The sequence below is a fragment of the Oculina patagonica genome, chromosome 1 (genome assembly GCF_052425735.1).
Source record: "Oculina patagonica isolate OP01 chromosome 1, crgOcupat, whole genome shotgun sequence".
NCBI lineage: Eukaryota > Metazoa > Cnidaria > Anthozoa > Scleractinia > Oculinidae > Oculina > Oculina patagonica.
Genome location: NC_135758.1, coordinates 1,441,087 through 1,466,032, shown reverse-complemented (window position 1 = coordinate 1,466,032; position 24,946 = coordinate 1,441,087). Strand labels below are relative to the sequence as shown.

Below are 24,946 nucleotides of genomic sequence, written 5' to 3'. Positions count from 1 at the left end.
ACAACGTTTTTTTTTTATAGAAATCCTAACCCATTATACAGGCTAACCGCAAGCAACCTAACGTGGTGTAATATATCACCAGCTGTCTCCACATGGTCGGAAGCAATGCTTCGAAGTGATTTCCTTTTGTCTTACCTGGACAACTTCCACTGGTGATGGAGACATCATCAATGGCGAAGTCCGTCTCAAAATAATCTACTATTCCTTCAAAAGTCACCTAAAGAATAAGATATCTAATAAGTATACGAGGTTTTAGTCATCCAGAATTTTCTTAACTATTAATCACTCCTATGAGTTGTGAACTCCACTCGGTCTATTACCATAAGTAATCAAAATAAACCTTTGAATGCGATGGTCACAAGACACATCTCCACGGTCTGGCCAAGAGTAATCATGTGTTAAACTTACAGTTTTATTCAAATAAATGGTTCTTTTTGCCTCATGCCAGTATTGACCTTGGTTTCCTGTCCGGCTGAATATCATGTCATTTCCGCTGAAGACATTGAGAGTTCCCAAAGTGTTTCCATACATGTGATAATAGAACGTGAGACAAGATGTTTCTCCATTTTCAGATACAGAGAGCTCAAGTTTTGCGTTATCACCGGTGGTTTGGGGAGTAGACGATTCGATGTACATATAGAAACCTGTGAGCACAGGAAAACATTAGCTAACTTTCCAAAAGCAGAGCAAATATTTATTTATTTAAATCATAAAATCCTAAGTTCATCACTTCCTCTTCGCTCCTTCCTTTGCCGTTTACATGTTAAAATTTAATTTACATCGGAAACGAAACAAAGCAAACACACAACCAAACAAACAAATAAAAAACAAACAAATAATTTACATAAAGGATATTTACTTTGCAAAAATGAATGGGTTTATGTCGTCTGTTACGTAAGTTCTTCCCGGCTACCGGTGAGTATGTTTCCTGCCAACCATTACTTTCGGTCTATATTTTCGCAGGCTCTTAGGTGAAGAAGGTTAGGCTTCATCGCTTTTTCGCTAATGGCTCTCATCGAGTGAAGGAAATTTTCCCCTCCCTCCACTGCCTCCGTTCTGTTGTTGTAAAATTGGGTTGGCAGGTTTCCCCTCAACTTTGCCGGGGTATTTAAGCTTTCTACCCTAGATATGGAAAATAAACGGCCACACCTGTGGCCAAAATCTGACAAATGATAGTCTTGTTTTTTTATTATCCCAGCAAACCAATATATATATGCATGGTATTTCATCTAGGAGGAGCAGGATACATAAATCAAAGAAATGTGTTGACATTATGTTTACCTGACCCAGTAGTATGATCGTAATCTGGACCTGTAAAGAGAGTAAGTGTTGATCCTGTATGTTGTGTCCAGTCAAAGACATCTGAGCTAGATTGTTGCCAGCCATTACACAGTCCGCCCTCAAAGTCGCATGATGTACTAACTGAAGAAGAAACAAAAAAGTCATCTGCTTGTTTATGTTCGGAGGTCATGTGTTGGAAACATGTTGTACGTTACTTTTAAAAATGTTGCTGAAATTGTTTAGATACTGCAAAGATCGTTTGAATATTTTTTTATTTAAATTGCTTCTTCCCTAAATGCTTTAAGTAACGAGGGTCTCTGCGTTAAAATAGTTCCAGTTAAAATGACCAAAGCAGATATTTATAACTCTCCCCTGTTCTCATCATCATCATCATCATCATCATCATCATCATCATCATCATCGTCGTTCATTCACTGCCAGTTTTCAAAGCTTTTCAAAGGAGAGTTATTCAATGGTTTAATAGCGTTAACTACACCAATCACCATCCATCTGTTAAAAAAATGTTATTTGGTTTATCTCCCGCCTATTCACTTGAAAGCAAAACTTTGATAAGGAAACTTAATTATACCTTGGTGTATATGCGTTACTACATTTACACCAACAAACTGCACAACAGACCAATTACTCTCTCCGATTTTGTTAATAAATTAAATATAAAATATACTATAGAGAAGATAGATTAAATTATTATTCTTTGTCCATTAATTGCCTTATTGTTTTAGATGTTCCTTTACCTTTTACTCTGCTTTATAGTGCATCTAATTTATTATAATTGTCTCTAGTGTAAATAGCGTAATTGTAATTTACAATATTTTGTAACCTACTCCAGTGTTATTGTAATTAGATACTACTTATTAACCGAGAGTGAGGTCATTACAGGGGAATCTCAGACCGAGGCCTTGATGTATTGACCGAGCGACAGCGAGGTCAATACATCAAGGCCGAGGTCTGAGATTCCCCTGTAATGACCGAACGGACGAGGTTAATAAGTTATTTATTATATGGCGTTTAAGCACTATTCAAAAAAAGAGTATAATCAAGGGAAAAAACACTGGAGGTAAAACTCGCTCTCTTGTGGCTCTCTTCGTCGCTCATACTAAAGAAGTATCGGTATGCTTATATTTTTCTTTCAGTTATTGAAAAGATAGTTATATTTTGTCGGCTTTTTTTGTTGTTTTTGCCCCCTTGCTAGTAGCTTTTACTCACAACTCAAAAAACCGTCGAGCCGAGAAAAATTTTCATAATGCCCGGTCATTACAAAAAAATAATGCCCGCTCAGCAGCCAATCAGAGCGCGCGTACTATGGTAGCCATATAATAATATCAAATAATATTGTAACATAAAAGGCGTGCTACAAATGAATGTAATTGTATTATGTGTATGATAGCAATAATAATAATAATAATAATAATAATAATAATAGTAATAATAATAACAAAAATCATCGTCGTCATCATCATCATCATCATTATCATCATCATCATCATCATCATCATCATCATCATAACAACCATTCAGGATTTTTTAATTAACACGGCACGGCACTCTGATATGCCCATCTATATATGAACAGAACAAATGCTAGAAAATTCAGATGCCCGCTTGCCATTCAGATTTTTGTTACTCTGCACTCCAGCCATGATATGATAAGCTTTTGGACCTTCAACACAGTTTCTCGTTTTTTGTTTTTTCTTGTTTTTTCCCCTTGAATTGTAAGATGCCAGAGGTCCAATGGCTATACCAAAAGTAGATTATCTTTGATTTTATTAAGTGTTTATAATTTTGTACCTTTTGTGCTGAATTGTACCCTATTTCCGGAATTTTACTTCAACAGTTGGTGTGATTCCTCATAACCAATACAAATGCCCTTTTCACTTCATCAACTGCTCTCTAGTTGATAATGCCTATCCTCTCAACTGTTGTTTTTATACCATGTACAATTTTCCAGAATTCAATTTGACAAAGTTATTTGTTGGCATTCAAACTTTTCTCAGCTGCAAAGGACGCTGATAGGGTTCTTATTATCTCATTTTTTATTTATTGCTTGACTGATTCATTTTAACATCCTGCCCATATTCCAAAATTTGGACAAAAATCCTGACTGAGAAAACTTTATTTATTTACCAAAATATATCCCTGCCCATACCATACCAGAGGCAGCCTCGAAACTTTCACAGCAAATCTATTTTTCAAATGGTCTGGATAAAAGCAGACAAACTACTATTTTTAAAAAATGTACAACAACGTTTAGTTTGCAAGACATGTTTCGATCGTTCCAACGATCATCTTCAGTTGTGGGATCGTTTACAGTTGAAGTTGAATTTTTTACAATCAATGGCGTAACATGCGTGATACGCAACATTCGTGATACATTTTAAATTTAACGTGCAGCATTTAAATGCGCGAGACATGGAACAATGCGCGCGAGTATAAATACACGGCAAAGAAATTAAACAGTAAAAATAACTAAGTAAATTACAATTATTACACAAAATGATGCAAATAAATTAAATTAAATTAAACGAAACTTATTTATAAGAAAATAACATAATACTAAAATGAAAGAGTTAAGTCAGCATGTTTGAGCTGCTTATTTAACGTGGGGTTTTCCCAGCGGATGTGGACAGCCTCTTTTAAAATTAGCTGTAGTCTATTGGGTGCGGAATCTACAATAGAAAAGCAGTTCTTAGATGCAAGCCTACGGCATGCCTCAGACTGCTGCAGATGTTGGTAAATGTGTGAGTTCCTGTCCCTATTCGTCTTTTAAAGTGAGTAGTATGTTCAGTGTGAAGGATCCTGTTCCTCTCGATCTCCGTTCGCGCGTTGTCTACAAATTTTCTTGTGCAGGATGTAATGCCTGTTACATCGGCGAAACTAGCCGTCATCTTTCAACGCGCATTCGTGAGCATCTGAGTAGGGACAGGAACTCACACATTTACCAACATCTGCAGCAGTCTGAGGCATGCCGTAGGCTTGCATCTAAGAACTGCTTTTCTATTGTAGATTCCGCACCCAATAGACTACAGCTAATTTTAAAAGAGGCTGTCCACATCCGCTGGGAAAACCCCACGTTAAATAAGCAGCTCAAACATGCTGACTTAACTCTTTCATTTTAGTATTATGTTATTTTCTTATAAATAAGTTTCGTTTAATTTAATTTAATTTATTTGCATCATTTTGTGTAATAATTGTAATTTACTTAGTTATTTTTAATGTTTAATTTCTTTGCCGTGTATTTATACTCGCGCGCATTGTTCCATGTCTCGCGCATTTAAATGCTGCACGTTAAATTTAAAATGTATCACGAATGTTGCGTATCACGCATGTTACGCCATTGCTTGTAAAAAATTCAACTTCAACTGTAAACGATCCCACAACTGAAGATGATCGTTGGAACGATCGAAACATGTCTTGCAAACTAAAAGTTGTTGTACATTTTTTAAATCTATTTTTCCACTGCCAAATGTGTTTACTTAAAATGCTCAACTGATTAAAGTGATTTCAGATCAATCTATTTTTTCGTGTATAAGATTGAAACTAAGAAGAAAAGTATACCACGACTTGCACCATTAAAATCGAAAGAATAAGAACAATGTTTACACAAAAATATATCCCCGTGCCACTCTCCTTCGTCATCTCACCCCTTTCCCTGAAGGCCAATCACATAAATCTTGTGGTGACAACTGGAAGAGGGGCATCCATAACTACCGTCCACCCCTCTGTAACAGACCCAGTGGAATCTGAAAAAAGTCACTGGGTTGGCCAATTTCCCACTGGGTCGGCTTTTTGGGCTCGTTTCTAAAATAAGTTTATTCGACATAAGTCACAACGTACAGTCACTGGGGAAGCACAAAAATAGGTGGGTAAAATCTAAATATTCACTGGGTACCGGGGAGACTAAATTTTCACTGGGTAGGGGAAAATAATCCACTGGGTCTGTTACAGAGGGGTGTTACCGTCTCTCCGGCGAAAGGGTCGAAGAATTCTGATTTGCATGCAACTCCAAATTTTGTCTTATGTTGTACATTGGCATAAAGCATGACCATTAATCGCTTTTTATCATGCCTGCTTATTTATTTTCTTGTCATTCTTCTACAGAGTTTAATTATGATTTCACAAATATTTCATCGCTCTGTACGCGTCTAGCTGAGTGGTTTGAAAATCTTGCATTTACTACTCCAAAGGAATGATGCTTTTAAAAACTATATTTAGAGGTGGCGGCTTCCCTGGTTTAGGCCACATGCATATATGCAGCAGGGACAAAATCACAACGTCAGCAAACACAAGAAAATAAACCTGGGTTATGGTGCAGTGGCATTTCCCACTGTAACAGAATAAATAAATAAAAATATTTTGCACGGCGGAGAGAAGCAAGCAGAGACTGGCCACCTTGAGTTCACAAATTTAAGCCATTGGGCGAAAGAAGCCATTGTGTCGGTAAAGGCCGTTGCAACTTCTCTTTTTATGGGTAAGCACACTAATTGTCCCGAGAACGAGCATACTGTGTACTATTAATTGTCAACTATTATTCTAAAGTATAATCCTGGGCACCCTTTTTCTGGAAATAACAGGTGATTTTAAGAAAAACTGAAGAAAGCAAATGTCCTTACCTTGTGAAGCAACAACACCATACTTTTCATTCAACATAAGCATGTGCAGCAATGAAACTGCTATCATGGTGTAGAAATATATTTTTCTCATAACAAGAAAACTGTTCCTCGTTTGCTCTGAAGCCATCTTTCCTGTTGATGCGCCTGTAGAAGAGAGGAAAAATAAGAAACATGATCAATTTCAACTGACAACATGACTGTTTCTCTTCTTTTACCCTAACAGAAATAAACCCAATGGAGATTAAGAAGGTACCGTCGCATGCGACGTTTGTAGATCCTCTTTGAAGCGCGTTCTTCTTGCGTCATGCAAGAATAGCATACAGCTTTCAGGATCGTCCGAGGCTTCGATTGTCGTAAGATGTAAAACATGCTTCGAAATCCTCTCACTTTTTTGTGTCGTGTGCGACTATCGAATGAAAGTTGTAGGTTTAATTTGATCAGATATGTCCACAATTGACCACTAAAGAGATGCACGCGCTTTATGATAGACATCACAAAGTGTCTTTATTGAAAAATGGTCACCAAAACAGACTTCAGTCAAATATGTCAAATATAAATTGATACGAAACTGGTCATTTACCCAGTCATATACGAAGTGTTTTTTAAGCAGTACCAGCATTCAGTCCTGACAATATAAGTGCAAATCTGCTCCTAATCTTCTCTTAGTCTCTCGGTCATGACTACAGGCTCAACAAACATTAGAAAACCTTTGTTGAAAGCACTTCTAAAAATAGCGACAAAGCATCAATTCTCACATTGTCTTCGTAATGGAAATTACACTCGAAAACGGTTGACTTAATAACACTTAGAAAGATTTGCATAACGGAACCAGCTTTTAGGGTAAAAAAATATTCCTTGCAAAGTATCATCTATGATCGTATAGACTGATGATTTCTCATTTAGAAATTCTACGCATGTGATTAGCCCAGACAGAGTGAATCGCCTTCATTTTAGCGAAGGTTTTTAAGTTTTTTAAGTTCTCCTATAGCAAACCAACAATTATGCAACTGAAGAAATTAACGTAGCTTTAACTCTTTTGCTAGTGTTTTAAACAGGAATCATTTGATTCTGGATTGCAAAATTGACTAAAACGAAATGGGGTCGAATCATTTTTCTAAGACAAAAGAATCGACATTGACAACTTCTATAGCACGAGACAAAAAAGGCAAATCGGAATGAAAAAATAAAAGTCTTAATAAAGTTAACTAAACGAAAGGATAGAATACGTCGACATTTAGAATTCTACACGCCGAGAAAAACGTTTCCCTTCAACAAATAAGCTTATTTCTCCATTTCGATCCATTTTATCGCCATCTGTCGACCCACGGTTTTGACTCGGCATCACTAACTCGTATCTCAGGTCTCAGTTAAATTCGTTAAAATTCATGTAAATGGCATGGAACTCAGCCAATTTTTCGTGACAAAAAGTAACCGGTTAAGAATGGTCGACTTACTCTATCTTTAACCACGAGATAAGAGAAGGGAGAAATACCATAAAAGGAGGAATACCATAAATATAAGTAAAACACACACACACACAAGTTGATTGAATTACAGAAAATCTGTAAAATGCAAAAATCGACTTAGAAGAAAACTTGGCAACCTTGTTTGCAGTTGTTACCTTGACGGCAGTGCTGTTTTGCTTGACTTATTGGTAAAATATTCTTTAATCGGAATGATCCTCGTTTCGCGTAAAAAGTGATGCCTTCATTAAAAATGACGGGCTTCTGCAAAATCATAACTTTTATAATTGCTATCCACCCCATACAGCTAGACGTCAATTTTCATTACTTAAGGCATTTCATCTATTATCTTGCTGATGGTTATCTGAGAGAATTATTTATTTGACCTGCCGAGCGGACGTATTGAACTGAAACTTGAGGCACACCTTTCATGTTTTAAATTTTTTTACGATAAAAAAATTGTCAAAAAATATATTTTACCTCAGAAAGAAAGTAACAGGTTTAAAGTTACACTGACGTACGTTTTTTTAATAACGGAATCTGGAATACATTATCAAAATCAGTGAATTCTGAATCACGTTTCAATTGACAAATTACTTTTTTCCAAAAATAGATGGCAGGCAACAGGCAGCCCAAGCTCAAGTTGTGAGCCAAAGATCACAATTATTGCGAAGTAGCGGTCAAGGTCGAGAACATAAGAGTTTGTATGGGAATGCTTACGATATTTTTAGCAAACAATAATACTTTCATAGCGTTTGTCTTTCTGTCTGTGCGCTAACTGGGTCCCTACTTTGCTGATCTTCAGGGGATTAAGCGAGATATCACTTCCTAAGCTTAGTGTGGAAACCTAGGAAGCAACAGCTAGCCTTAACTCAGCAAAGTGGAAGCTAGGCAACACTTTTTATTTAGAATTTTCGAGTATTTATATATCTTAAAACATGTCGTTAATATCCCGTCACACACTCCTATGTTTTCGCTCTAAGGGACGGACCATTATTTTCTTGGAGGGGTGGGGGGGGGATGAAAAATTTTCCTCTGCAAACTTTTTTTTTTTTAGTTAATGCACCTCTGCAAACATTTTTTTCGAAATTCTAACTATTTTTTGTTATACGTATCGTGATTGCAAACAATTTATTTTGTCTTTTTAGGCCCTGCAAACAATTTTTTTCAATATTTTTCATCCCCCCCCCTCCAAAAAATAATGGTCAGTCCCTAACCCTTAACCGCTATTACGTAATATTATAATCACTGGCTTACAACCAGAGCTTGGGGTGCCTGTCGCCAGACCGATTCGTTAGTTGCATGTTTAACAATAGATCAAATAAATAGCTCAGTTACTTAACCTTACGCTTTCATAATTCTTCGTAGGATGAATAAGCAATAATGTCACAGATGCTTTCGTCAAAGCCCATCATTTTAAATGAAGGCAGGGATAAATGTGATAAAAGAAAACTACACGCACAGATAAAGAAATTTCTCAATCGAACATTGATAGAAAATAAAACTTCATACTTCCCGAGGAAACAGTTTACTTGTATCGAGCAGGTTAAGGTGATCATGCTTATTTATTAATTCAGTTTTGCCTAGCAAAATTCATTAGGATTTATGTTATTATGGAGATGAAAAACATCCTTTGAGTTATATCAGGCAGGGTAAAGTGACCATGCTGCTTTATTTATTCATTTTTGTCTAGCAAAATTCATTAGGCTTCATGTTATGATGGAAGTTCAAGCCAAGAAACTGCTAAATGATCCCTTGTAGAATAAACATTGTGTCCCAGATGGTCTAAAAAAGTGCAACCTTTACGATTACTAGAAAACTAACATGTTTTATAGTCATTTTTATATTGACGTACTGAAAAAGAAAAATGAAAAGAAAAAAAACGTTTTTTTAAGCATTCTTTTTCATCTGGAATAGCTTAAAAAATCGAAGAACTGTGAATTAAGTTTTAATTGATATGTATCTCTTTTCCAAAAAAATCCATTGTATACCACAGGTGGCCCAAGCTAAAGTTGTGAGTCAGCCAAAATCACTATTATTGCGAAGTAGCGGTCAAGGTTGAAAACATATGAGTTTGTATGGGAATATTTACAATATGTTTTAGAAAACAGGAATACTGGAAAATTCTCAATAAATTGCCTTCCCTACCTTCCATGGTGTATTTTTTTTGTCTGCAGGTTTAATTATTTTGCTGATTTAAGGCGATTTCAGCCAGTTTATATCGGTCAGTACAAAATGCAGACTACATAACGCGTACAAAATGCAGACTGGGTTTAAAAAATGCAGATTTCAGACTGCAGACTGAGTACAAAACGCAGACTGATAACAAAACTATTTTTTCGTCCAATAGAAAATTGGACGAACATTAATAAGAGTACCAAACCTATATAAAGAGAGATAACTCGCCTCAAATCAGCAAACTAGAGAACAAACAGAAAGAAAAACACCATACAAGGAAAGTGAGGCTTTTTATTGAGAATTTTCTAGTATGTCTGTCAGTTCCTAAAACATATTGTAATATTTCCAAACAAACTCTTATCTTTTCGTCCTTGACCGCTATTACGTAATATGATCTTCGCTGGCTCAAAACTTGACCTTGGGCCAGGCTGTGGGCACACAAATGGATAAGAGAACGGCTAGGCTACTGCATGTTTAACAATAGACAAAATAAATGGCTGTGTTATTTAACGTTACGCTTTTGTTCGTTGGGTGGATAAGCAATTATGTAACAGATGTTTTAAAAGTCCAGCAGTTTATATGAAGGCAATATTTTCTATGGTAAAGAAGGATAATTGCGAGAAAAGAAAACTAAGCGAAAAGATAAAGAAAGCACTTAATCTAACATCGGTAGAAAAAAATCTTGATACTTCACAAAAAATTCGTTTAGCAGTATCTGACAGGGTGACGCGCGTACGTAACCATGCTGATTTATTAATTCAGTTTTGTCTAGTAAAATTCATTAGGCTTTATGTTATTCTGAAAAGAAAGCCAAGATACTGCTAAATGATCCCAAGAAGAATAAACATTGTGTCCACAGATGGTGTAAAATTAAAAAGCCGCCTTACATCTTTTGTTACGGTTTACCATTCATTTTTCGACTCAATACCACATTAACTTGAATCATTTGACGGTTGTTTAGGCTTCAGGTGTAGATCTCAGTTTAGATAACGTAGGACAACCAATTCTTGCGGGACAAAACATTGCTTAGCATGGTCGACTTACACTGCCTTTATAGAGAACAAAGACAAAGCCCAAGGGAATTTACCATAAAAATAACAATGAAAAGAAAATTTGTTTGAAATTCTTACTTTTGACGACACTCGTTTCTTGACTTGTTGGTGAAATATTCTTTAGTCAAGAAGATCCTCGTTTGGCATGGAGAGATGTTTACTCATTAAAAACGACAAACGTTCAAAAAATATTCGGTTTTATAATTGATGTTTACCCCGTACAGCCCATAACGTATTTCATTGATTGTTTTAAATTGTAAGCTATGAGCCTGCTACGAAAAAAAATAATTTTTGGTGGAGGTGGCGTGGCGTAGTGGGTGGGGCGCTGGACTTGTAATCTGAAGGTCCCGGATACAAAGCCTTCTCACGAAATGGATTTATGTTCGGAGTTCCCTAGTTTAATTACTCCGCGCCTTGTATTTAGCCAACTGGTCAGCCTCTACCGTTTCGTAGACTTTTTGGGACACAAGTAATTGCGTTTACCTATTAAAGTTTCATACAGCCAATAAAATGTTTTACCCATTGATTAGATGATAAACTGTGAGTCAACGGATTCAGAAGAGGGTCTCAATGGAGTTGAGGCATGTACGGTTAACACTTGATATTTTGGCTTTTTTACGGCTAACGGTTAGTTTCTTTCCGTTACGGTTAAAAGAAGTGTTATAAAATAATTTCTACTGTTTTATTAAGTCAAAAATAATCTCCATTGGTATAAAACATAGGTGCATTAAATTGAAGATATAGAGATACAGAGGGGCGAGGGGAATATTATTATAGAAGGGACTTGCTGTAAGGACTAGTCCCCGGCCAGGGACTTGTCCCCTCGAATGTGTCAAATTCATCTTCTTTCATTTTTACTTTGTTTGTGGTACTTATTATGGAACTCCGCTAAGTAGAGGAAGACTGGCCAATCCGTGATGGGTTTTTTTTTGTCGAGAAGAATCGACAAGCAACGAACCTCTCATATGAGCCCGGTTAACCGGGCTGGCCCGGTTTCCGAGATCTCGCTTTACCATTATTTATGCCTTTCTCCCCTCCCCAGGCTAGGGATTCACAAACTAGTGCGCTACATACCCGCGCTCGTTTACTGGGCACTCGACTAAAGACAGACAATTTCAGATGGAGTAAAATGGCTAAGGGCAAAGACCCAAAGCCGATTTAATGATTAAAACATTCTTGAATAAATTACAAAAACAATTGGTTCTATAAATTGGGTTGAGCCCAGTAAAGGCGAGGGCACAAAAACGCCACGGCAGAATGATAACATCATGCTGCCGCCCCCTAAACTAAATTCACTGGGAAGAGAGACATAAAAATCCTATTCGCATGGCAAATAATTTATTTCCTTTGTAAAAATTTGGTGTGTTCAAATGAGGACGAGGGCTAGACCTGTTGTCGAGATCTCGGTTTTATGGCAAAGATCCCGGTAACCGGGCTGAAAATTATTCCATATCAACCCTTCATCTCGGTTACCGGGATGACAATTTTTTTTCAAATACACGAGCTTTAATTTTCTGTGAATTACATCATGGCAGGTTTCGATGACTTTCTCGACAAAAATGACTTCTATCAGTCGTTCATGAGCTTTCAGATTGACAGCAACGAGCGACACTTTTCAGTAGGCTTGCTAGTAAAACTTTTAAATCTGGATGATCACAAAGTGGATGATCACGGTGACCGGGCTGAAGTTGCCCATATGAACAGAAGACAAAATAAGTCTGGTCTAGTCCGGTTATCCGGCTCATGAAGAGGCCCTAAAGCAAGGTGTTCGTAACACGAACTTTGGTAGTTGAGGGGCTACCTTGAAAAAAAAAAAAACATCGAATAGATCCAAATAAATGAGATATTTGTTTATAGATAAATAATTTATTATACACTAAAAAGATTAGGCTAGGCGATAATAATAAGAAAAGCAAAAATCGCACTTTGGAAGAATTTTCTACGTTTCACTAGAGCACTCGGAACCAAAGCGACAACGATAGAAAAGAGAACTTCCGGAGATTAAATCCTTATAAATTGAGTCGTATAGTATTTGGCTCTTATCTTTGGCTAGGGCTGCCTGTGACATCTCTAAAATGAAAGGAAAAAAAAGAAAAGAATGGAAACTAAAAGGGTATAGTTAAATTACAGAACTGGTTGATACTGGTTTTCAGCTAAACGAGTCTAAGTGAAAAGAGCTGAGAATAGCTTTTTTTCTAGTTTAGTTAGTACTGTAGACCCTATCACTATTAATGATAAACAAATCAAAGTTGTCTCGTCCGCAAAGCTATTATGAGTTTCAGTTTCAGACGACCTCAAGTGGAATGTGCATGTTAATTTTATTTGCAAGAAGACCGCAACACGCCTGTATTTCCTAAAGCAGCTAAAGCGCGCGAAGGTCAACCCAAAGGATATTAACATGTATCCACCCTGTTTTAGAGTACGCGTGCCCAGTTTTCCATAATGCGTTGCCGCAGTACCTATCTAATGACATAGGAAGACTGCAAAAGCGCGCGCTGTGGATAATATATCCCGACTTATCCTATGCTGAGGCCCTAGTAGCTGCAGGCATCACTTCACTGTATGAGAGAAGACAGGCATTGAGTGAAACTTTATTCGATCAAATTCTGAAAGACCCAAGCCATAAGCTACATGAACTGCTGCCGCCACGTAACGAGTCCACTTACTGCACACGAACCCGGGGATACTTTGAGTTACCGATTTGTAAGACACATAGGTTTAGAAAGACTTTCATTATGAGCCATAGTTTTAATTATAAATAGTTTGTAATATTTTATCTGTATATACGATTATCATTGTATTTGTAAAGTAGTTCGTAATTCCGCCGCTCTGGCGGCTGCAATGAGTTTACTAATAAAACATCTATCTACTAAAGACATTTGACCAAAGCCTGCCAACTGTACTTTAAAAAACTGCTATTTGTTCTATTTTAAACCACAAAGAGATATGCTCTTCCACTGAACAGTGTTATTGGTCTTTTTATAAAGTGTGCGACTTGAGAAGTCATTGTTTTACTCTGGGGACAGAATGAGTTCGGCACGTGAAATAGTTCGACGTTTGTATCAACTGCCAAATTTAAATTATTTGGGTCGACTCAAATTGGTATTAGGTTCGGCACATGAAAAGTTCGACGTTTGAACCGGGCTTTAGCGGTGCCTTTGGTTGACCAATTTTTCATAGAAAACTACGGCTTTGGTTCGTAATCGTATTGTTAAAAAGCAATTAACAACTTCCATATTCATCCATTGAATTAAATGAATAACAAAGTACATTAGTACTGTACCTGTTCTTTCAGGACAGTTCATTTGAGCATATTTTGTTCAGAACGCTGCACACTGGGCAGACAAACAAGTTTTAAGTGAACGGATAATGCGTGGAAACTATGCCTACAATGACAAAATGATTAGAGTGAAGCTAAGTTTTTCATTGCTGCTTTGCTTCAAAGGTAAGAGACATTATTTTGTCCAGTCTGCGACAAATGCAGACTGCAGACCTGCAAACTGCAGAATTTTTTTTAAACTAAATATAATGTTACCATGACCATTATTGAGAGTTAACCGTAAACTGGCTAACAGAAGTGTTTTTAGGCTAACCAGAGAACTATTCAGGTTAACCGGAGCGTGAGATTGTCTGCAAGTCTGTATGCTGCATTTCAATACACCGTAATGTAAAAAGTATACTTTTTGGCCACGCACTGCTGGTTCCAGATCTGTTAATCTGTTTACGCTCGTCGCTGAAATGTTTGAGCAGTAAATCCGTAAACGTATTTCAGTGAGAACAACCTCGCCTCAACCTCGGCTGTTGTTTAAGAGGTAATAGAATCCTAAAATGTCCAACAGTTACATTAAACTCTGGTTATATGTAAAAATAACAAAAACACTTTAAATTTTGCGATCTCAGGAACTTACATTAAGAAACAAGCAGCACTTGAGTGTCATATGCAGGGTTGAATTATTCGTTTAAGCGGGCATCTTGTCAGTAGTGGATGCTGTATATGCAACGATTACGTTTTCGGATAATTTAATACCCGACCCTTAATTCAATCGAAAGATAACAAAGTGAAGTGACCATCCTGGATTTTCGATTGTTATTATTAATATTATTACCATGAGCTAAAAAACATATCCACACAGCTTCTTAGTTTATTTTTATTTATTCATTTTTTTGTGCACAGAGTGATCATCATTTTGTGCACAGAGTAGATCATTAGCTATATGATTGTGAAGTAAACTAATTCAATTTTAAACTCTTCGGTCGTCCAGGGCGTCGCATTCAAAATTTGAATACCTTAGGTAGCCAATATCGATCTATAAGAATTCCAATTTAGCTCTGCCGAGGCTTAAAGTATTAAAATTATTTATGCAACCTGTATATCGCTTCTTTTGTTCTGCTAATCACGTGAGCTAAGTTAGAAAATAGGCTTGTTCTTTTAGTACCACGCTTTTTATTATGCCGACCTGGCATAATTACAACATAATTAGCCAAACGCAAAATAATGTTAGCTAAAATCATATAAGAAAGTGGCGGAACTGATAAATAAAGCGATCTCTGTTAGTTACAGCATTGTTTCTAGCTGCCTTTCGAGAGCAAAGAATCATTCGAAATTAAAAAGAAAAAAAACACGTTCACTGAAATATAAATGATGAAAACAGATGTCGCCTTTTAATTGCATGCATACATTCCTAAAATTATTAATGCACCCTTAACTTCAATTGATATTGCCTTCGTTGTTCTCTTCTAATCCTCTGAGTTAAGTTTAAAATAGGCCTATTCTTTAGTTCCGCACATTTTGTTATGCCTGCCTTGCATAAAAACAAAATAATTATCTAAACACAGAATAAAATGTGCTAAAAACAAAATAACTCAGGACGTATTTACTTGCAACATACGTGTATAGCCGGCGCATCTGCCCATTTATTTATTTATATTTATTTTTTTCGAGGTGAAAAACAATAATTAGAAGTTCCAACGGGCAAATGCGACCGCTATACGTGTATGTTGCAAATGATATCCACCATTAGTGGCAGGACTGATAAATAAAGCATGCGCAATGTCTGTTACTTATAGCATCATAACTTTCTGTTTTTTCGAGAGCAAAGCATCATATCAAAATAAAAAAAGAAACACGTTATCTGAAAAAGGCGAAGACGGATAATGGCTTTCGATTGTCAGCATACATTATTTGACAACCAGTTGTCAAGTGTTCCGCCCACATTGTTTCAGAAAGTAAATAATTATTACTGAATTGGTTATCAAGTCCATTTAGTTGGTTTTGTGCACTCTGCCGCAAAAAATGTTTTGTGGTTTAAATTAGTTTTTGTGATTCCTTGTCACGATCCGTAAAACGATTCAGCCAAGAAAGGTAATTATAATAAAAAAGAAACAAAATCAGCCAAAATACCCTTTCGAAAAGACGGCAGAAGTATAATATGTAAGTGAAGTTAGAAAACACTTGAGAAATGCGATGGAGTTTGAAGATGAATGATAAAAAGAACTAAAAAAAGAAACTGAATGGAGGTGTGGATGCTTTCTTTGAAAAGCTCGCGGCTTTCGGCTAAACTATCATAGTTTCTAACCCATTTATCGTTTTTCTGGGGGTAGAAACAATTGGCTAAATTTGCAGGAGTGACGACAACTGAACAAAACCACAAGAAAGTATATCAATTTGTGCTTTTTTTACTGCAACACACACACACACACAAAAAAATACTTACAATACAATTACAATACTGCGCAGACTCTTACTTAACTACTTATAACGTACCGGGTATCAAAATAAAAAACGCTTAAAATACAATTAATCTACGTTTCTTAATTACTCTATTTACAGTTTTTTTTTATTTTTAGTAGAAGAAGGTAATTTGTGCTTTTTATAAAGATGTTTTTCCCTTTCTAGTCTTGTTATGCTTCATTGACCTGACTGACGCAGAGCACTGTAAGTATATTTGCTTATCGTTACATTATACTTTTACTTTCATTTTTTCGATTACCTTTTAAATTTTTCAAAAGAGAATAAACAGGGGATGCTTACGCTGTATTTCTGAATTGTACGGTACGTTTACTACTTCTAAGCGGCGTTTAAAATAAGTCATTTAAACCCTAGAAATAAGGGGGCCCCACTCTCGAAAATAATTTTTCTCAGCCCTACGAGCCTCTATTTGGCCCTCCCCTAGATCCGCCACTGAACCGTATATAGACTGAGATATATCTATGGAAAAGATTACCTTGATGCTAATTCCGCTTTGTGTAGATTGCAGCTTTGACGATGGCTTGTGTTCTGGCTGGTCACAAAGTTATCAGGATGACTTTGATTGGACAAACCAGTACGGTCCGACTTCTTCAACTGGTACGGGACCTTCCTCTGACCAAAGCGGAAACGGTTAGTTACTCAGTGTACTGCTTAGCTTCAAACTTAGTGTTTATATTTTTATGATCAACTGAGACAAGCTAAAACATCTCGACAGATATACTCTCAAAGCAATTATTTTTTTTATTTTTTGTTCTCTTTTAAAGCCTCAACGGCATTGCTACTTCTCTAGGCTGAACTTCAGTCGCTCTGACCAAGGTCTGGTATGCCAGGGTTTTTTATGGTTATCTAAGACTGACACTTGTTTAACCCGCTATTTAATTATTTGCTGATAATTGACCATGACGTTTGCAAGAGAAAGTGTTGACCAATAGACCACTCCATGTTAGGGCTTTCCACAAGTTGCTCGGCAACTTTTTGACAACTTTTTATGTTTCGAGCAACTTTTTCCCCTTCGAGCAACTTTTTTCCTCTCGAGCAACTTGTTGCATTTTGAGAAATTTCCAGACCGAAGATCTCCGAAGATTATACGAGTGTTGTTCAAAGGCAAAACGAACGTTTCCGTAGATTTACGAAGTTTGCCGAAGATTTTCGAGGAACATCTGAAGACGTTTCAACTTTTGGCTCATTCTGCATTAAAATATCACAAAACTCGTCAACAAACATGACGTGACAAATTTTCCCCATAATATGTTATTTAGATACTTCTTTTGCTGTAAAATTGCATAAAACTGCTTAGAAATCTTACCCTCAAAGGGAAATTAGCATATATTTAGAGAAATCGATCTTTTGATAAGAAGCAGCGTTTTGGATTTTTTGGAGCAACTTTAGAGCAACTTTTATTATCAGAAGCAACTTTTTTGGATTTTTGGAGCAACTTTTGAGCAACTTTTTGAGAAAATACGGGTAACTTTTTGGGAAATCTCGAGCAACTTGTGGAAAGCCCTACCACCAAAGTGTTGATCAATACTTATGTTTGCAGGAAGTTACATGTACATCGAAGCAACACCTCGATATTATGGGGATATCGCCAAACTATTATTTTCAGTGCCAAGTTCCAACATTGGGAAGTTGTCCTGCCTGAAGTTTTATTATCACATGTATGGAGACACAGTGAATACTTTTAATGTCTACAATGGAAATACTGCAACTTTTACTAAATCGGGAAACCATGGCAACCAATGGATGGTAACGAAAATCACCCTAACGTTGCAAAGCAAAGTAAGATGTATTTATGCACTACGTTTATTCATTTTCGAATGTACTGTACATATTACATATTAACGGCTACTTTAAAGATAAAGAATGAAAGGATAAAGACGAATTCTTAAAAAAAAACCACACTGAATATACGACCTTGCATAACACTCAACGCTGTTTGACAATAAAAGATTAAAATAAACCCAGGTCATATTTGCTCATGTTTCTTTCATTTTAACCTCTTTTCGGAAAGGGCCTAAATACAGCCAATCCCTGCAATAGGGGCTCATAATCGGAAAGTTGTGTTTTTCTATAACTAAATAAAATGCAAAGGCTTATATTCGGGAGGGCTTATTCTTTTTAAGAATAATTGCGTCTGAGATATGAGGGGCGGATATTATTTTGTTTCTTTAGCGGGTGCGGGGGGGGGGGGGGGGGTTGTTTATTTTCCGAATTTACAGATATATTGCTTAGATGTCGTTTCTATCTGTACTTAGATAACGTTTGAGGGGATTAGAGGAGAATCCTACACAGGCGACATTGCTATTGATGACGTGTCTATTATCGATGGAATCTGTCAAGGTATATCCGGGCCTGTTCTTATTTCGTGACTCTGGTTTCCTTTATGTATTGAGTACATACGCCGGTCTTGTTTACTATTGCATGTAGTTTATTTTTCTGTCATCTGGGCCATTTCACAAAAACAATAGGATTTAAAAGTGAATAATGTGAAATATCAAAATTTGAACTAACGCAACATACAAGGGCCAGTTCCATGCAGTTTTTAGTAATTTCAGCAGTGACCAAATAGTCGTTGAACTTACTAAAACACCAAGAATTTGAATGGACAGAAGTGCGGTAACTTAAAACGAATTCTTGTGGGGTAAACTTTTTTCAAATTAATCCCAGTTTGTATGAAAATGTCCTTTGTAATGCTTTGAGATCATCCTTGCTCGTTATAAAAATCGTCAATTATTATTGTACTCAAACAACATCGTTAATTACTACCGCACAGAAGGCTTCCCAGCACGTGTCGCAATGCTATATGCATCAACCGTGTGGACATCATGCTCTGCTGAGAATCTACAAAGAGTATTTAAACTTCAGAAACGCGCAGCACGTGTAATACTAAATGCCGATTCTAAAGCGAATTTTTATGATGCTTAATAGTCAAAGAGTAATATTAGACAAGTTTCGTTTGTTCCCCTTAAGTGAGCCATACAACCCCACCAGCTTATGGACTAATTGGGTTAAATTTTATCATGAGACAAATGTAAATACTCAATGGTATACAAACGACTGTCTGGGGACTGTCCATATTATTTGTCACAGATGCTGATAAGAAACGCCGACATCAATGAAAGATCGAGCAGACATGGACTACTAAACCTTGTCTGCCCCCGATTCAAACGGGAGTCAGAAGGCGGAAGGTCTTTCACAGTATCGACTACACGCCTCTGGAATACTATACCCAGCATCATTAGGAACAAGACTAGTTTAGTAAGTTTTAAGAAGGCTACGTTTGAATTTTTTAAAGATACATACAAACATTTAGATCATTTTACCTTTTAGCTAATTCTTTTATATCAATTTCGTCATTCTAGAGTAATTTTTACCTAGTTTTTATATTATAGCGTATTTTAAACTAAATTTTGTAATTTTAGATTGTTAGATTCTTAGCATTATTTTTAGTTCTTGATTGTATTTTATATTAGAGGGCCACTGATTTTTCAGTTTTTTACTGTATCCTATTATTATTATTATTATTATTATTATTATTATTATTATTATTATTATAGCAAATGCTACCAACTAAAGCAAGCTCTCTCCAACCACATTACAACACACGTACACCAGAGCCAACTGTCTCATCTCAAGTACCAACTAATGCCTACAGAGAAACGCTGTATACCAAAATAATCTATAACGGAAGCCCCATACTTTTAATAATATTAATAAATAAATAAATATTTATATAGCGGCTATCCAGGCCTTCTCTAGGCGCTTTACAATAATGTTAAAAAATTAAGACTAGATTACTAAAATCGCAATATAATAAAATCGATAAGAAATCGCTAAAAAGAACTATACCAATCTTAACAATTAGAAACGTCCATTAAAGTAACAAAAAAAAAATAAAAAAATCAGTAAGAATAATAAGTTTTTTTTTAAAAAAAGATAAATTTTGACTGTAGATTAAAAAGAACTTTTGACAATTTAAAAATTGTCACATGAGTGGATAAAAAGAGGGAGACTGTTACAGTGTTCAGGAGCGGAAACAGCAAAAGCTCGATAAAGATAGGACTTCAGATGGAAATTGGTGTGATTAAGAAGTAATAAGTGTGTAGATCGGAGGGTTCTAGACGGGTAGTAAGTCATTAAGTCTCGAATCTAGACAGCAGATTGTTTATGAAGATCCATGATCCATGATCGTGTGAGAGAACACCTGAGCAATAACAATTCCTACGCATAGAAACACATCCTAACGTGCCAAAGGACAATATAGGAAAATGGTCTGTTCGAGAACGATTTAAAATTGTACAAGTAAAGATATCGGACCTTTTAGTAATTTCCGCGAGTGGCACAACCACGAATGGAAATGTCCGATCTGTTCAAAATTACAATTCATCCATAATTGTCTCGAGAAAAAAAAAAAAGGACCTACTGTGGATACCATGCGAATTAAAATGTACCAGGCGTCTCTTTGGCGTTGCTTCGCTTGTTTGGCTTTGAAAGTCCATTAAATCTAAAAACAACGTAAAATCTTGCGTTAATACTTACTTAATCCCTCATTTCTCTATATTAAAACTGTCGATTACGACCTTCAATGTTCATCGTTTTTAGATCGGTCTTTGACGATTCCTCAGAAAGAAAGCCGCGACTGAAGCAGACAGGAAACGAGTTGTGACGCGTTTGTTGGCGCGAAACTCTAAGCGATACAATTAAGTTTTAATTGTTCAGCTGGCGATACAATTTGGGAAAAATTGTTCCAACGTCAACCAATCAGACGCGAGTGTTTACGGGAGCAGTATTATTAACAACGAAAGCATACATTCTAATGAGAGAACATTTGTGTAAACCGGTTGTAGCTCAGTTCCAATTTTCTTCCCAAGATCTTTCAGCTGTTTGCGTACTGCGTCAGCGGATTTCTGATCTTTGAAAGGTAGAGTAATCCGCACGGGTTTGTTTGTTTCTCGGTCAGCCTCAAAGATTTCACCACAGGGTTGGGCTACAGAATTGACAAACGTTGCAATTGTAAATAATTACACATGAAAACCACCCCGTCAGCTTACTATTGTTTTAAGCATTTTACATTCGAAAATACAAATCTGAACTCAATTCCCGAGAGGAATGTATCGGGCTGAGAGATCTTTTGTTTTAGACTGAACTATCTACAGTACTCATAGGTCTTTTGTTTCATCAGAACTCATCATTTGTTTATAACAATAGCCATCATTTGTACTGTTAATTACCTATTATTCACTACTACCGCCTACTTATTATTTGTGTCACCTACGCCACAATTTTATTTTATACCCTGCACTGTAGAATATTTTCTTTCTCTTTGATGAGAAATTTTGAGTAGCTTATGGCCTCATTCGACTCACTTAATCATCATTCAAGATGATATTGAAGGACAACTTCAAGCGTTTAAATTATTAAATTCTCTTTTTAGAATGCGCGGAAAACGTGAACCAATCCTTTGGGAGACTGGATATCAGACATACAAGTAAATTTGAGCCGTACTGTAACTGGATAATTGAAAATGCTGGAATACCTCAAGCCGTTGCCGTTGTCTTAATCCACCAAATGAACTTCAGTGGCTACAGCAGGTAAATACGAGTCTTCGTTACCATTGCTTTGAAGTTGTTATCTTACATTGGTTTAGCGTAACATGAGAGTTAGCCCCGTTTAACTTTTATCACCTGTCAGGTCATATCTTATACTTATCTATTATCTCGGGAATTTCTGGAATATAATTAGCATTTTTTTATGAGCCTGAGTACGATACGTAGAAATATACAGATCACCGAGGGAAGGCTGAGGCGGATACACCCTTTGAGATCTACATAATTGTTCGTATCACTTAAAGCCTAATTCAATACGGAATTGTTTTATTGTTGATTCAAAATATTTTCGGAGTTCTTAAAACACAAAATGCATTCAAAGGGTTCTCACTTCGGCGTAGAATTTATCTTTATTATCTGATTGTCCAATAATTTCCTATTTAACGAAGTCGTTTTCAGCAAGCGGAAGGAATCGCTAATCACCCAATCATGATTCATTTGAAGTCAGTTTATTTCGGTTTCGTTTAATCGAGTATAAGAAAAAGTGGATGCAAGCATTTTATGAAGTTGTAAGTGCTAATAACGCAGGGGGCGCGGTGGCTTAATGGACATTGCGCTGGACTTCAGATCGTGCGGTCCGGGCTCGAGCCCTGGCCAAGGTCAATTTGGGCAAGACACTTTACTCTCATGGTGCCCCTCGCCACCCAGGTGTATGAATTGGTACCAGCGAAATAATACTGACGGTAACCCTGCGATGGACTAGCATCTTATCAAGGGGTGGGCAGAAATTGGGATAAGCTCCACCAAGTGTGGGCCTCTTGGCTCGAGGGTTTACCCTAAGTGCTTATCATGTAAACTCTTCTTTTACACTTCCACAGTGAATACATCAAAATGTCTGACGGCAATGGCACTGACGTTTTTGCTTTATATGGATATGATCCTGCGTCCTTTAACAAGAGTGTCCAGCAAATTCAGCAAATTTCATTTGGAGAATCCAAAAATATTATGATACAAGTCTCTCTTATCAGCAGCCTGAGCTATGTCAAAATTGACTTCGGCATATTGAAGAATCGTCTGAGTTTAGGTAGGGAAAATAATCTTGCTTTTATTGTTAACAGTTTTCTGAGAAGCAAAACAAATAAATAAAATAAACTGTGCGAAACGAACAATTGACTGACAAAACTGTTGTTTACCAAGATCAACAAACCAGCCTTAGACCTGATCTTGTTTTATGAAACCACATAAAAGTTAAGTTTAAACAAGTAATTTATTTATCCTTTTATACTCGTGGAAAAGATTACAGACAGTCAAAAAATAATTGTTTGTTTGTTTTTCGAGCAGCTTCTTCTCTGGCTGGCTGGAACGTGACTGTTGTAAACAAGACAGCAAAAAGTATAGGGATAATCTGGAGCAACCCAAGCAATCTTCTCAATGGTGGAATTAGATTTTATGTTGCCCTTGCCAGAAAGACCAATAACAGCAGTGAAGCATTTGGCAAAGTACTATCTAAAAATACTACAGCACTGGAAATAACGGACCTCAATGGATTCACAGAGTATAACGTTGGTGTTGTAGCCGCGGATGGGGACGGGACTCCTTATAAAAGTGCGGATGTCTTAGTTCTGACAAATGAAGGGGGTGAGAAACATTAATGTAATATAAAAAAAAACCCAAACAACGAGTAGAAAGGTCAGAGTAACAGAACTTTAAATGTACTTTTTGTTTTGTTTTTCAGTTCCAAGCAGAGCTCCAAACGATGTTCGAGTGACAAGCTTTGAGTTTACATCCGACCTCCTTGTAGAGTGGGACCCTCTTCCCCAGGACTACGCCAACGGCAAAATCTTAGGGTATACAATCTACTACAAAGATTCTTTTTCTTCACATAAACGCGTCAACACAAGCAGCCGTTACTCCACGCAGTTCACATTAAGAGGTCTTAAGCCGGCATACGACTACCAAGTTGCAGTGGCTGCTTTTACTTCCAACGGAGAAGGACCGCTGTCAGAATTTACTGGTTACACTACTACAGGTATGTTTTCCAATAATTGTTTTGTTTATTTATTGCGTGTAAACGGCAGTCAATTTCATTGCTAGTTACTGCAGTATGCTCACCTACAGCTATGCTTATATGGCGGAGTATAGACTTTTTACTACCCGGCTGCGTTAGAGGAGATAATCACCTAAAAAAGGCCTGTTCGACTTTGTACGAGTTTGCATAAATCATTACGGCACCTCAAATTATTTTAGAACAAGCACTAAAGAAAATTAGGTGTCTTTGTGCACTCATCTGTGCACCTATTATCCAATACCTTTCATGGCCTTGGGGAAGAGGGTCCCACTCTACAAAGAAAAGAATTATTCCAGTTAACTGGGCTATCGCTTTTAATATTATTCCTTTCTCCATTTCCTTCAAGGCTGTTCCAGCACTTTAAATGAGACCTTTGGCCTAATAGAGTTAACAACTGCGAGTGAAACTGCTCTTCAATGTAACTGGAAACTGCATAATGCTGGTATCCGAGATGCCGTCGGTTTAATCTCCGTTGAAGAATTGAATCTTATGTCCTGCAGGTAAAGACAATTTTGCTGTGTCTTAATAGAACAAAGACCTAGTGGAGGGGTGCATCAGCACTCCCCACCCTCCTTCTAACCCGGTGGGAGTTTGAATTTACTTGAACGTCCGATGGTCAAGAGCCTGATGATGTAATCAAAATTCACGAAGTTTTTTTTAACCATGTCGCTAACAAAGCTTATGTAATGCCAGTTAAGTCCTGCATAATTCATGCCAAGCCTACAAATATAAAGTGATCTATAATATATATCTGTCCCAAACATATCATCCCTTAATATCTCACCTTTTCCGTGTAGTTATATTAAACATCGCCTTTAACGATCAATAGATTAAAACATAATCACGCCCACCGAGCTACCTTTAACCAGTCAATTTCAACTTTGAACTTAAAACTTTCGTCTTTGTTCGCGCATTAATCCTCCGCCATCACTCTCGCCCCAGGTCGATCTTCCTGTGCATTATAATATTAAACCTAGT

The 24,946-nt window shown here is 36.8% G+C and overlaps 2 protein-coding genes across 4 annotated transcripts in view; one reads left to right on the top strand and one right to left on the bottom strand.

Annotated features, from left to right (window-relative positions):
• LOC144653914 (uncharacterized) overlaps positions 1-10,777 on the bottom strand; it is a 42,603-nt gene extending 31,826 nt beyond the window's left edge. For all 3 annotated transcript variants that reach the window (XM_078514082.1, XM_078514142.1, XM_078514197.1), the window contains exons 1-5: positions 10,684-10,777; positions 5,913-6,056; positions 1,282-1,422; positions 409-644; positions 136-217 (exon numbers count right to left, since the gene is read on the bottom strand). In XM_078514082.1, coding sequence (XP_078370208.1) covers positions 136-217; positions 409-644; positions 1,282-1,422; positions 5,913-6,039 — 586 coding nt within the window. In that variant the 5' untranslated portion in view covers positions 6,040-6,056; positions 10,684-10,777. The remainder of the gene's footprint in view (positions 1-135; positions 218-408; positions 645-1,281; positions 1,423-5,912; positions 6,057-10,683) is intronic.
• Positions 10,778-13,974: 3,197 nt separating this feature from the next.
• LOC144644375 (MAM and LDL-receptor class A domain-containing protein 1-like) overlaps positions 13,975-24,946 on the top strand; it is a 71,388-nt gene continuing 60,416 nt past the window's right edge. Inside the window, exons 1-10 of the mRNA XM_078503853.1 lie at positions 13,975-14,050; positions 16,502-16,540; positions 16,856-16,984; positions 17,895-18,133; positions 18,610-18,694; positions 21,789-21,945; positions 22,779-22,984; positions 23,242-23,538; positions 23,636-23,929; positions 24,315-24,468. Of these exons, the coding sequence (XP_078359979.1) occupies positions 13,975-14,050; positions 16,502-16,540; positions 16,856-16,984; positions 17,895-18,133; positions 18,610-18,694; positions 21,789-21,945; positions 22,779-22,984; positions 23,242-23,538; positions 23,636-23,929; positions 24,315-24,468 (1,676 nt within the window). The remainder of the gene's footprint in view (positions 14,051-16,501; positions 16,541-16,855; positions 16,985-17,894; positions 18,134-18,609; positions 18,695-21,788; positions 21,946-22,778; positions 22,985-23,241; positions 23,539-23,635; positions 23,930-24,314; positions 24,469-24,946) is intronic.